The sequence below is a fragment of the Schistocerca americana genome, chromosome 5 (assembly GCF_021461395.2).
Source record: "Schistocerca americana isolate TAMUIC-IGC-003095 chromosome 5, iqSchAmer2.1, whole genome shotgun sequence".
NCBI lineage: Eukaryota > Metazoa > Arthropoda > Insecta > Orthoptera > Acrididae > Schistocerca > Schistocerca americana.
In genome coordinates, this window is record NC_060123.1 from 181,382,722 (window position 1) to 181,395,821 (window position 13,100).

General features: G+C 39.8%; 1 protein-coding gene across 2 annotated transcripts in view; it reads right to left on the bottom strand.

Annotated features, from left to right (window-relative positions):
* LOC124615599 (neuroblastoma-amplified sequence-like) overlaps positions 1 to 13,100 on the bottom strand; it is a 414,306-nt gene that overhangs the window by 39,192 nt on the left and 362,014 nt on the right. For both annotated transcript variants that reach the window (XM_047143590.1, XM_047143589.1), the window contains exon 37: positions 12,064 to 12,238. In XM_047143590.1, coding sequence (XP_046999546.1) covers positions 12,064 to 12,238 — 175 coding nt within the window. The remainder of the gene's footprint in view (positions 1 to 12,063; positions 12,239 to 13,100) is intronic.

The window sequence follows — 13,100 nt, forward strand, 5'->3', positions numbered from 1 at the left end:
AAATCGCCCTGACTACTCCAATTATTAGCAACTGTTGCAAATTCATGTGTTGGAAGAGCGCCCGAGATTTGTGTACCTGTGACATCAATACCAGAGGTACCTTAATGATTACCCTATCCTGTGGATCCTGTCTCCTCTGCAGAAAGTACAGGATCTGTCACTATTCATCCATTTGACTGCAAATGGCATGTCACTGATAGATCTAGGCATCCGATACAGGGTGGATGGGGACCAGGGAGGACTCAAGAGTGTTGTACCAATCCCTCTAACCAACAAATCTGAGGTGCTCTTACTAACTGAAACTGAGCCAGTGGGACTCACTTCACCTGTTTTGGGGAAACCTGTTTTGTATAGTGCCAAGAGCAGGCAAACACAAAAGGGTAGGAGTCTATTAATCGTCATCAGTTCAAACATATGGCGAATGATAGTACCCATTAGGGAAATGGCAGCAACGGACAGGAAAGGACACAAGCTGCATTCAGTGTGTGCCTGGAGGCCTCAGTCAACATGTTGAAGAGGTTATTCCAGCATCCACTGAGGGCGCAGGGAGCAACCAACTGCAGATTGTGGCACACTTTGTAACAAATAATGCTTGTCATCTGGGCTCGCAAGTCATACTTGGGTCGTTCCACTGAGCGGAAGAGGAGGTTGAGAAGACTAGCCTTAAGCATGGAGTTTCAATGAAACACAATTTGCATCACTGTCTCCAGAACTGATCATGGTCTTTTGGTTCTGAGTTGACTGGAAGGACTAAACTAGAGATTTTGAAGGTTCTGTACAAGCTAGGCTGCAACGTCATGGACTTGCACCATAGGGTTGAGAACTGTAGTGTCCCCCTAAATGGGTCAGATGTGCAAGACATATCAGAGACTGCTACTCAGCTAGCTGACTGTGTGTGGGGTGCACACAAAGAGTTTTACAGATTAGGTGACTCTCCATCCAATCCAGATAATGATAGCTGTAGGAAACTCAGAAGTATCAGTGTAAGGCAGAAACAAATGCCTCCCACAGGTGAGAGTGTTAAAACCCTAAAAGTAAACTGCTCAAGCATTCACAATAAAGTGCAAGAGTTTGAAGTGCTCATGAAAAGCAGTGAAGTTCCTATAATACTAGGTACAGAAAGCTGGTTGAAACCTGAAATTGATAGCAGTGTGATTTTTGGGGGAAATTTAAGTGTGTACCAAAAAGGATTTGGTAATGGGAAATGGAAGTGGTGTATTTGTTGCAGTAGAGAAGCAAATCAGATCCATTGACATAAAAATTGGAACTGCATGCAAGATTGTTTGGCGAAGACTCAGTATCAAAGGTGGCCACAAAATGACGACCGGATCCTTCTATTGCCTACCAGAATCATCTCTGATGTAACCGAAAACTTCAGAAAAAATCTCTGCCCACTTGTATGTAAGTTCCTTAATCATACTGTAATCACTGGTGAAGACTTTAATCAGCCAAAAAGTAATTGGCAGAATTACAGTTTTGTTAGTGATGGGTATGATGAGACATCATGTGAACTTTACTAAATGCCTTCTCTGATAAGCACCTAGAAAATATAGTTAGAACCCAATTCATGAAGGAAATACAAGGGCCGTTCAGAAAGTAACCTCCGGTTGATTTAAAAAAATACACCAAGTTAAATAAAAATATTTTAATGTATACATCTTACAACTACATCTTTGCACTATTTTTCTACATAGTCTCCATAGCGATTGAGGCACTTATCGTATCTCTTCACAAGCTTTGAAATTCCTTCTGCATAAAAATCACCCGCTTGTGCCTGGAGCCAGCCTGTGACCGCATCTTTGAGCTCTTCGTCGTCATCAAACCGCTGTGACCCGAGCCATTTCTTCAAATGCATGAAGAGGTGATAATCACTTGGCGCCAGGTCTGGGCTGTAAGGTGGATGGTTGATAACGTCCCACTTGAAGGACTCAAGAAGGGCCGTTGTTCTGCGAGCAGAGTGAGGACGGGCGTTATCGTGCAAAAAAACGATACCGGAAGTCAGCATACCACGGCGTTTGTTCTGTATAGCCCGTCGTAACTTTTTTATTGTTTCACAGTACACGTCTTGATTAATGGTCGTACCACGTTCCATGAATTCAACCAACAACACCCCTTTGGCATCCCAAAACACCGTTGCCATCAGTTTTCTGGCAGAAAAATCTTGCGAGGCTTTTCTTGGTTTGGTACGTGAATTTGAATGTGCCCACATCTTTGATTGTTCTTTTGTCTCAGGGTTCACGTACTTAATCCATGTTTCGTCACCGGTCACGATTCTGTTTAACAATGGTTCTCCTTCGTCCTCATAACGTGACAGAAAGTCTAATGCAGAGGCCATTCTTTGAGTTTTGTGGTGGTCGGTAAGAATTTTGGGCACCCATCATGCACAGAACTTACGGTAACCCAATCTTGCTGTCACTATCTCGTACAAGAGAGTCTTAGAAATCTGTGGAAAACCAGTAGACAACTCCGACATCGAGAAACGTCGATTTTCACGAACTTTTGCATCAACTGTCTGAACGAGTTCGTCAGTCACCAATGATGGTCTACCACTCCTCTCTTCATCATGAACGTTTTCTCGTCCACTTTTAAATAAACGTACCCATTCACGGACAACTCCTTCACTCATAACTCTTGGTCCGTACACGGCACAAAGCTCACGATGAATAGCTGCTGCAGAATATCCTTTGGCTGTAAAAAACCTTATGACAGCACGCACTTCACATTTGGCGGGGTTTTCTATTGCAGCACACATTTCAAACTGCCACAAAAACTAAACTAGCACAGGTATGACGTTCACTCGACCACGGCTTGATGCCAACTGACCTGTTGAGTGCGTGAATGCACAGATGGCGTCACTACTCCCCCCACAACCCGCACTGTGACCAATCGGAGGTTACTTTCTGAACCGCCCTCGTATATTAGATCTAATGGCAACAAATAGACCTGACCTCTTTAAAGGATGCCCACATCTAAACTGGTATCAGTGACCATGACTCAGTTATGGCAACAATAATTACCGCATTACAAAGAACAATTAAAACAAGCAGAAAGATATATATGTTCAATAAACTAGACACAAAAATCAGTAGTGTCATATCTCAATGAGGAACTTGAAACTTTCAGCACAGGGCAGGAACATGTATAGGAACTATGGCTCTAGTTTAAAAGAATACATAAACACACACTGAATAGATTATGTACCCAGTCGAACAGTCCATAATGTGAGCAAAACTCCAAGGTATATAGTCACCATAAAGAAACTTCTAGAGAAAAACAGAGATTACTGCATAATAGGTGTAAAATAAAGCGTAGGTCTATTGACAGGGAGATGCTGAATGAAATGCATTTGGCTGGCAAGGGAGCAATGCACAATTCTTTCAGCAAGCACCACAGCAGAATACTGTCAAATGATCTTTCACACAACTCAAAGAAATTCTTGTCGTATGTAATGCTGTCAGTGGCACCAAAGTTAGTGTCCAGTCCCTAGCAAATGAGACAGGAACTGAAATTGAGGGTAGCAAAGCAAAAGCTGAAATACTTAACCTTGTTTTCAAATCTTCCTTTACAAAGGAAAACCCAAGAGAACTGCCCCTATTTAATCCTCATACCACTGAAAAGATGAATGAAATAAGCATTAGTGTCAGTGGTGCTGAGAAACAGCTGAAATTGTTAAAATTGAACAAAGCTCCAGGGTCCAATGGAATCGCTGTCACATTCTATACTGAATTTGCAGCTGAATTAGCCCCTCTTCTAACTATAATCTATCGTAGATTTCTTGAACAAAAAGCGGAGCATAGATCTTGGAAGAAAACACAGGTCATAAAAGTTCACAAGAAAGGTAGTAGAAGTGATCCACAAAGTTATCATCCAATATCCTTGACATACATTTGTTGTAGAATCTTAGAACATATTCTGAGCTCAAACATAATAAGGTATCTTTAACAGAATGACCTCAGTGTCAAACAACATGGATTTCAAAAACATTAATCATGTGAAACCAAACTCGCACTTTTCTCGCATGAGATGCTGAAAGTTTTGCATCAAGGCAATAAGGTAGATGCTGTACGTGTTAATTTCAGAAAAGCATTTGACTCAGTACCACAGCTATGCTTATTGTCAAAAGTTCAATCTTATGGGGTATCAACTGAAATTTGTGCTGATTTGAGGACTTTTTGGTAGGGAGGACAAAATTTGTGACTAGACTGATGACTTTTGGGTAGGAAGAACACAGCATGTTAACTTGGACGGAGAGTCGTCATCATCAGTTGGAGTAACCTTGGGTGTACTCCAGGGAAATGTGTTGGTACCCTTGTTGCTCATGTTGTGTATTAATGACCTTGTAGGCAGTATTAATAGCAACATCAGGTCTTTTGCAGATGATGCAGTTATCTATAATGAAGTTACAATATATTCACTCAGATCTTGGTAAGATTTCAAAGTGGTGCAAAGATTGGCAACTTGCTGTAAATCTTCAGAAATGCAAACTTGTGAACTTCACAAAACAAAGAAATGTAGTGCCAAGGACCACTGCTGGAAATAGCCAACTCATACAAATACCTAGGTGTAACATTCTGTACGGATATGAAATGGAATGATCACGTAGGCTCAGTCGTGGGTAAAGCAAGTGGTAGATTTCAGTTTACTGGTAGAATACTGGGGAAGTGCAAACAGTCTACAAAGGAGATTGCTTACAAATCACTTGTGCAACCCATCCTACAATACTGCCCATGGGACTCACACCAAACCGGGTTAACAAAGGATATTTGACATACACAGCAAATGACATATACAGCAAATACAGGTTTGTTTAATCTGTGGAAGAATGTCACAGAGATACTGAAGGAACTGAACTGGAAGACTCTTGAAGATACGAGGGTTGAAACTTTAATAGTGGCAACTATTTATTTACAGCTCGTACAAAACAGATACATGTTTCAAAGTTTTACTGACCTTTAAAGTAGTCACCAGCATTGTGTATAACCCATTGCCAGCAATATGGAAGTCGTAGAATACTCTTAGCAGTGGCAGTTGTGTTGACAGTTCTAGCAGTGCAGTCTATTGCCCGAGAAATTTGTAGCGGTTCTGAAGTGAATGCCCTAAAGTGTTTCCTTCAGTTTAGAAATAGAGTTGAACTCACGAGTGCTTAAATCAGGGAAGTGCAAGGTAGGTGTTATAGCACTTAGCAGCCCCATCAGTCAAACAAATCAGTATCGGCTTGCACTGCACGTGCTTGAGTATTGTCCTGCAAAATGATGGCCAGGTCCTACAGAAAGTGTTATCATATCTGTCTCTAAGCTGGTCGTAGGTTGTGTTCCAAAAATGAACAGCATAGAGATAGAAGTGATGACATTTTCTGCAGGACCTGACCATCAATTTGCAGGACAATGCTCAAGCACGTACAGTGCAAGCTGTTACTGATGTTTGACTGATGGGGCTGCTAAGTGCTATACCACCTACTGCACTCCCCTGACTTAAGCCCTCATGAGTTCAACTCAATTTCTAAACTGAAGGAAACACTTCATGGCATTTGCTTCAGAACTGCTACAAATTCATCAGGCAATAGACCACGCCGCTCGATCTGTCAACACAACTGGCACTGCTAAGAGTATCCTACGACTTCCACACTGCTGGCAATGGGTTATACACAATGCTGGTGACTATTTTACAGGTTAGTAAAACTTTGAAACATGTATCTATTTTGTGCAAGCTTTAAATAAACCTCATAGATTAAATATCCTCAGAAAGTCTATTAACAAAGTTTCAAGAACGGGGTTTAAATGGTGACTCTAGGAATATACTATAACCCCCTAGATATTGCTCACCTATGGATCATGAGTAAAAGATTAGAATAATTATTGCATGCACAGTGGCATCCAAACCATCATTCTTCCTGCGTTCCATACCTGAGTGGAACAGGAAGAGTCCCTAAGAACTGGCACATTGGGATGTACCCTCTGCCAAGCACCTCACCATGGTTTGTAGAGTATAAATGTAGATGTACATGTAGAACTGTGTCAGTGGCAATGACAGCTCCTATGTGTGAGCTCGTAATTGGATTGAGAAATCCTCAACTGCGACCTGTGTTTCAATATCAAGATGGAAGACAAGCAATTCTTCACAATCAAATTCAGTATCAAGATCCACAGGAAAGCAGGACAAGGCATCCACACTGGCTTCTTTAGACGTAGGTCGAAAATGTATTATTCACTGTAGCGAAACAAGAACAGTACCCAGCATTGTAGGTGGCATGCTGCCTTTTCAGGCAAGGAAAACAAGGATTTATGGTCAGTAATGTAAACATGGAGAGAGAAAAAAAATAATTCTGGAGACTACAGACTATAGCAAGAGCCTCTTTTTCCACCTGAGAGTAATGTTGCTGGGCCAGAGAGAGAGATTTAGGGAGGGAAAGCAACTGGTCGTTCAGAGCCGTTGGCGTATCAGTGCGCAAGGACTGCACCAAGGCTGTACTGTAAGGCATCAATCCCCAAAACTAATTGCTGGTCTGCAGAAAATGTAACTAAACAAGGGGCCACGAGTAGTTTGGATTTGAAAAGCATTTTCACAATGCACGCTCCAGCAAAAAGGTACATTCTTACGTGACAAGGCATGCACCAGATGGGCAAATGTGGCTGCCCTTAGCAGGAATTTATGGTAGTAGGGTATATTCTCTAGGAGGGCCTGAAGCTCCTTCTCAGTTGAGGGGTGAGGGATAGGCATAACAAAAGAGATGCGGTGTGGTAGAGAGCGAACCCCATCCCGCAACATCTCGAATCCCAGATAAACAATAAACAGTTTAAAAACTGAGATTTCTTGAGGTTACACCAAACCTGTGGACAGTAATATAAAAAACAAAGTGAGCAAGTTTTTCAAGTGTTCAGTCATGGAGAAGCCCGTGATAACAATGTCATCCAGATAATTAATGTAAGCCAGTACAGACATAGGCAACTGTTCTCAAAATGGTTGGAAAATAGCAGTAGTGCTAGCCACACCAAGAGGAAGGTGCAAATACTGATAGAGACCAAAAGGAGTAGTCAAAACACAGGAACCTGCAGATATGCTTCAGACAAATCAGTTTTAGAAAAGTACTGGCCTCCCAATATTTTTGCCAGAAGTTCCTCCTGGCATGGGAGAGGATATGTATCCACGATTAACTGCATGTTGACTGTAGTACTGAAGTCGCCAAAGAGGTGAAGATTCCCCGCTGGCTTCCAACCAGCAGAGTCCACCATTTTCTAGCCATTGCTGGTTGGACCACTCATAGAAATTGAAGTCCAATTCTGATTTCACTTGATCTATCAGGGCAACAGTAATAGGATGCGTACAACAAAAATGAGGGCAGGTGAACTGTGTTGGTGACAGAAAATCCAAATGTCTGAAATCCATCTGTCCTGAACAAGTTCTCAATACTGGCAACAGAAACCAGCAAAAATGTGTTGTTATAACTGACCAGCTTCCAATTCAATAATGTCACTGCACCACCTGCATCGATGTATAGCTGGAGCACTTGGCAATGTGGCCCTTCTTCTGTCAAGTGTTACAAGTAGCCCAGCACTTAGGGCATGCTAAATGTTTGTGCTGAATGAAACGGAAAGGACAAGATAGAAACAGAGAATGCTGACGTTCGTGCTGTGGTGGTTGTGGCTGCTTGGGCCAGCCTTGGTCCGCTCGGCACTGGGTCCACATGTTTACCACTGCCACTGCCACTTCATCGTGCAAACTATCTGTCATCTTGCGACACTACAGCCACATCACCCCACGTTTCAGTTTGGCCACTCACTGTCTGAGAAAATTCAAAATATTGTGCTATTTGCAAAACTTCTGCCAACAAGGGGTTTTCGTAGAATAAAGCCTTTGGGTGCGCTTCCTTGTCTGGAGCTAAACGGATAATTGCGTTACACATCAGAGTCTGGAAAAAAGTCATTGAGGCATCAGTAATGAACTGACACTTACAGCTAAGGCCGTGAAGTTCGGCTGCCCAGGTCCTGTATGACCGGTTGAGTTTCTTGGGGAATTGGTAGAATTCAACTCGCACTGTTATGATGTGCGTTCGTTTGAGGTGGTAGCTGGACAATAAACCAACATGTGATCACGAGTAAGAGCTGTCATTCACGTAAAGGGACAAGCTGACACAGTCATTGGTACATCTTAGGTGGAATCCACAAGAAGAATAAGGTTTCGCACAAATTCGAGTCTGTCACACCAAAAACCAAAATAGGCTTTTTGAATCTTTTCTCATAAACTTCCCAATCCTCAGTTGAATCATCACACAGAAGAAAAGTGGGTGGACAGACCGATGGAATGGTACCTTGTCTGTTAATAGAAGCTTACAAAGTGGTCACCCCTGAAGTAAGCTGTTCAGTCAGGGAGGGTAGCATGGCATTCATAATGACTTAACCTGATGAAACTGCACTTAATTATTGCACACTCGGAAACAGTTTCAAACTTGCCAACAATTATGTAGTATCCAAGTAACATAAATATGACTTTATTCATTAACCTCTGAACAATAACGGAAATAAGCCTCTTGTGACTCCACATGTAGCAAGTCAAAAGAATCATACAGAAGGGACAACAGAGGTGATACACAGACCAACTGAAATGAGTGGTACAAACTAAAAGAACATATTGAGTGTGAGTCAGTGCTGGTCTGCACGTATATAGATGCGAGTCGCTGGTAGACAGTGTGGCGGAGACTGTGCTGTGTGCATGCTTCCTACAGGTGGCCTCTACTGGCTGGCCTGCACCACTACAGGTGGCGGTTGATTTAAGTACACACACATGGTCACACTACACTTGGCGCACTCACACTCACTAGTAGAAGGATACAACTACTGGCATCTCATTTGCTGTATGTGACTTCGAGGATCATTCAAAGGCACAACGAAAGTTTCTCTAAACTATTTTATTTCTTACTTTTAGGCAAATGATTTCACAAAATATCTGATTGCTTTTTTTCTTTCTTTTTCAATTTTTTTAAAATTAATTCCAGTATTAGCATCCCATCCTCAAAGCAGAAATGCATAAATTTGTATAGTTGTTCCTTCACATTGTGCATTGTTTAAAGCGTTCATGAATTTTGACTTGGTAATTGGTGTTCGGTGTCTCCCCCCCCCCCCCCCCCCCCCCTCCCAACTCCTATATTTTAGCTGCAGTGATCCAATTTTTGAGTGCATCTTGCTGGTGTTTACTTTTACTATATCTCCCTTCCTACATATCTCATTTGTTTATACTCTTTGTGGCACACAGTTATTTGGATTTCCATTTTTCTGTATCAGTCAGAACTTAAATTCCTTATTTTTTGAGATCAGTATTTCTTGTGGCATCCATGGTTGTTTGTCTTCAGTTTCCTCCTCTTTAGTTAGATCATTTGACAGATTCTTTCACTGAAAAGTGACTGGAAAAAGTTCTCCAGGAGAAATGATTTTTGGTTAGATTTAAAACTTGGTTTGTTACCTGTTAGACATTTTATGTTACTGGGCAAAGCTGAAAACTTTTTGTTGCTATATACTGAATACCTTTCAGAACCACTGGTAGCTTTAATAATGGGTAATACATGTTATTTATTCTTCTCAAATTGTGATGGATTATTTACAATGAATTTCGTTATTGAATATGTATATTGTGATGGTCGATTTAAAATACCAACTCCTTGAAGTACATACATGACAGTCACTGGTGAACACCACATATTATTCTTATAGGCCAGTTTTGTGCAGTCAATACTTTCTTTCTAAGCGATGAGTTAGCCTGCTAAATTATTTGACGGCATTACTGATCAGTACATCTAGTGCTACCTCAATGATACATTGTCTTATTTTCTCCCATATTACAATTTCTTGATTCATCTTGTCTGTGTTCACTCTACACTTCTTAGCTGTGTTTCTTTTAGTTCTTCTACATACCACTTAGTCCCAGTTGTGCTGCTTTGTTGCTTTTTGACTCAGTACTGCACTTGGTTATAACTATTGTGTGATCACTATGAATGTCGACACTAGGGTAGGAATGACTAGATATTCTTTATCTTCTATTTGATTAAATATAATCTATTTTGTACCTAGAACTATCTCCTGGTACTTCACACGCACATCTTCTTTTGTTAGGAAATTTGAATTGTGTTCATTATGACCATTTCACAATGTTCATAGAATTCTAATAGTGCTTGTATTTATTATACAAGTTTTCCAGTACAACCCATTTTGAACTGTGGCTACAAACACAGGCAGTAAAATCTTCCATTATTACAACATTATCATTTTTCTTTGTTATTTCTAGCAGGTCTTCTACTTTTTCATATATATCTTTAACGCATTCCTCTTCAATGTTCGTTGTTGAAAAGTATACCTGGATACTTCATAGACCTACTGAGAAAGTCTTTATCTTTACATCAGTTATTGATCACATTGTTCCTCCACCTGTCCCTTAGAACAATTGCTACACCTCTTGATCTTCGCTTCTCTTTGCCAGTGAAAATGACTCAGTAATCATCTGATATGAAGTCTCCCCTGACTTCCTACCTAGTTTCTGATATGCCTAGCTTCACAATTTCTTTTAATTTTTCTAGTTTCCCAGCTTCATGTAGATTTTTCATATTCCCTGATACAGTTTAAAATTTTTTATTACTTTTAGCTTTGCAGTGGTTTATACCCCTGCCAGATCCTGGGCTTTATTTCATATGATCAGTGGTCTGATTTATTTCCTTCTTTCTGTACATTCTACCAACAGAGTTTGAGGTATCATTAAGGATCTTTAATGATGTGGCTTCTCCTTGCCTTTCACATTCTCCTACTGTTAATCTTCAGTGAGATTCATTCACATTTGAGATACAATTCTCAACCCAGGACAGTGTATCACTTCTTTGGAAATAGGGTCTAGTGGCATTTCCTATTTCCTCTAGTCATACAATGAACAGTAGGCTACTTGCACATTTAATTGCATTACAATACATTTTCTTCTTATTGAAGTATCATTAGCCACAATTTGAATACGACAGTTGAATTATTAATAAATACAACTATTTATGACAATCTTTTTCAAGCATGCAAAGAAGAACTTTGAGCAACCATAAAATTATCTGATCACTTCCAGAGCAAATTAAATATGTCAAAAGAAAATACAATCAAAGAACAATCTACAACAACTTTTGTCTGATAACACACTCTGTGTAATAGAGGCTTTTTTAGAATAGTGTATGCATGCAAAGACGGGGGGATTGTTGCAGTTGATGAATTTAAACAATTGTTAACTGAACCGTCAATTGCATAATCACATGATTCCTAAGATGTATAATTCATGACAATGATTAGCTTGTAGCCACATATACATCAGAGACAGAGAGACAGAGAGAGAGAGAGAGAGAGAGAGAGAGAGAGAGAGAGAAATGAGCCTTTATTCTTGTAAATCGGTTCATACCTTCTTCAACATAAAGAGGTATAACAAACATAGAGATGTGTAAATAAATACCTCACTAATAAAACGGTAGTTTGTCAACAAACAGTCCATAACAAGAGCAAATTATTTTTTCTGCTTGGAAGATGAAAGTGAGGCTGTATGTCTGACAAGGCACAGGATTAATGTAAACTTTCTTTATTTATCTGACATAATGGGGCTGCAGTGCTGAATGTGAGACACATGGACAATCTTTGTTTTACTTTCATTTTTTACCATTCATTAAAACTCAACAATAAAAATTACAAAAATGGTATAAAGCAAAGTGTATGAAATGAAACAAAACTCTGTGGTCATTTGTACATCTACATGCTGCTATAAAAATAACACCACTCTTTAGAAATCAACTGCATGTGCATTTTTGAAATGCTTGTATCAAATAATATAAATCTGAAGTTCATACATGTAATTTCAAGACTATAGCTATTTTTTCAGCTATGTGATTTGATTACCTGTTTTTAGCTCTGTACAAAGTAAACATCCTACAGCATCCAAGTATCTCTACCAAGAAAGAAACACTCATATTCATACTATTAGTCTACTAATCGGTGCTGTTCACACTTGCAGTAAACCTTAAAAAGTTGCAACATGGAAAGTGGAAACAATTAAAGCAGTTACCTCCAGGAAATTTACAGACTGTAATCGTAGTTTTGGAGGCAGGGACTCATCATAGTACAGTGGCTCAAGTGCAGCCCATGGATCAACCAATGAACATCCTCTGTCGTCAGCCACTTCTTGTAAGCGGTGAAGTATATGAGGAAGTAGGGCCAAAGATTCGGGTGCGGGACCATTTCTGAAATGTATCCAAAATTCATGATCTTGTGTTATGTAATTTTCTTGTTACTCTTTCCACACTAAGTTTCTTATACAAATTTTTGGGATAAGTTTTAAAAATAAATGTTCATGTTTAAAAGCATATTCAATCAATTTCAATCAGCTGTCTGCTTCACCCTTCCTGTAAACAATGTTTCCACTAAAAACTTAACTTCAAATAACTATGTTACTGTAGTTTTATAATGTCTGTTTGCAAAACAGGAAATTTTAACAATGATTATCTAAACATAGCACATCCTTTCTTGCAAGCAGTGTTATTTTCATGTTTTTAGTGACAATACTTAGTTACCACTCACTTGTAGCAGGCTGTTTTGTCTCTCTCCACACCATGTCATCATCTCATGAGGAGACTTACAAATGGTGTTGTACCAGATTTGATCATGCATTCTCTGTTGTTATTTTCTACATGTGAACAATGTATCCATCCCCCCCTCTAACCCATATGTGAAATTTATTTATTGGTTTTGCACAAATATCCCTGTCTTAAACTTTGAAGAGAAATTGGTAACTCTTCCAGTTTTATATAGCAAAAATGCTAAATCATCATCAATAAATGGTAGTATAAAATAAAATAAATTCTTTTGTTTCATATGGAATGTGATAACAAAACTGTAATGCACATAGCAAAATTCAAGAGGTTTTTGTTTGTGTTGATCACGAGAATAACAGACTGCAAGATACGGGCAATCGCAGATGGTGGGATTATTGGTAGTTGGGAGCTCTAATGTTAGGTGCGTTATGGGGCCCCTTAGGGACTTGGCTGACAAGGAGGGTAAGAAAACCACTGTGCACTCCGTGTGCGTACTGGGTGGAGTCATTCC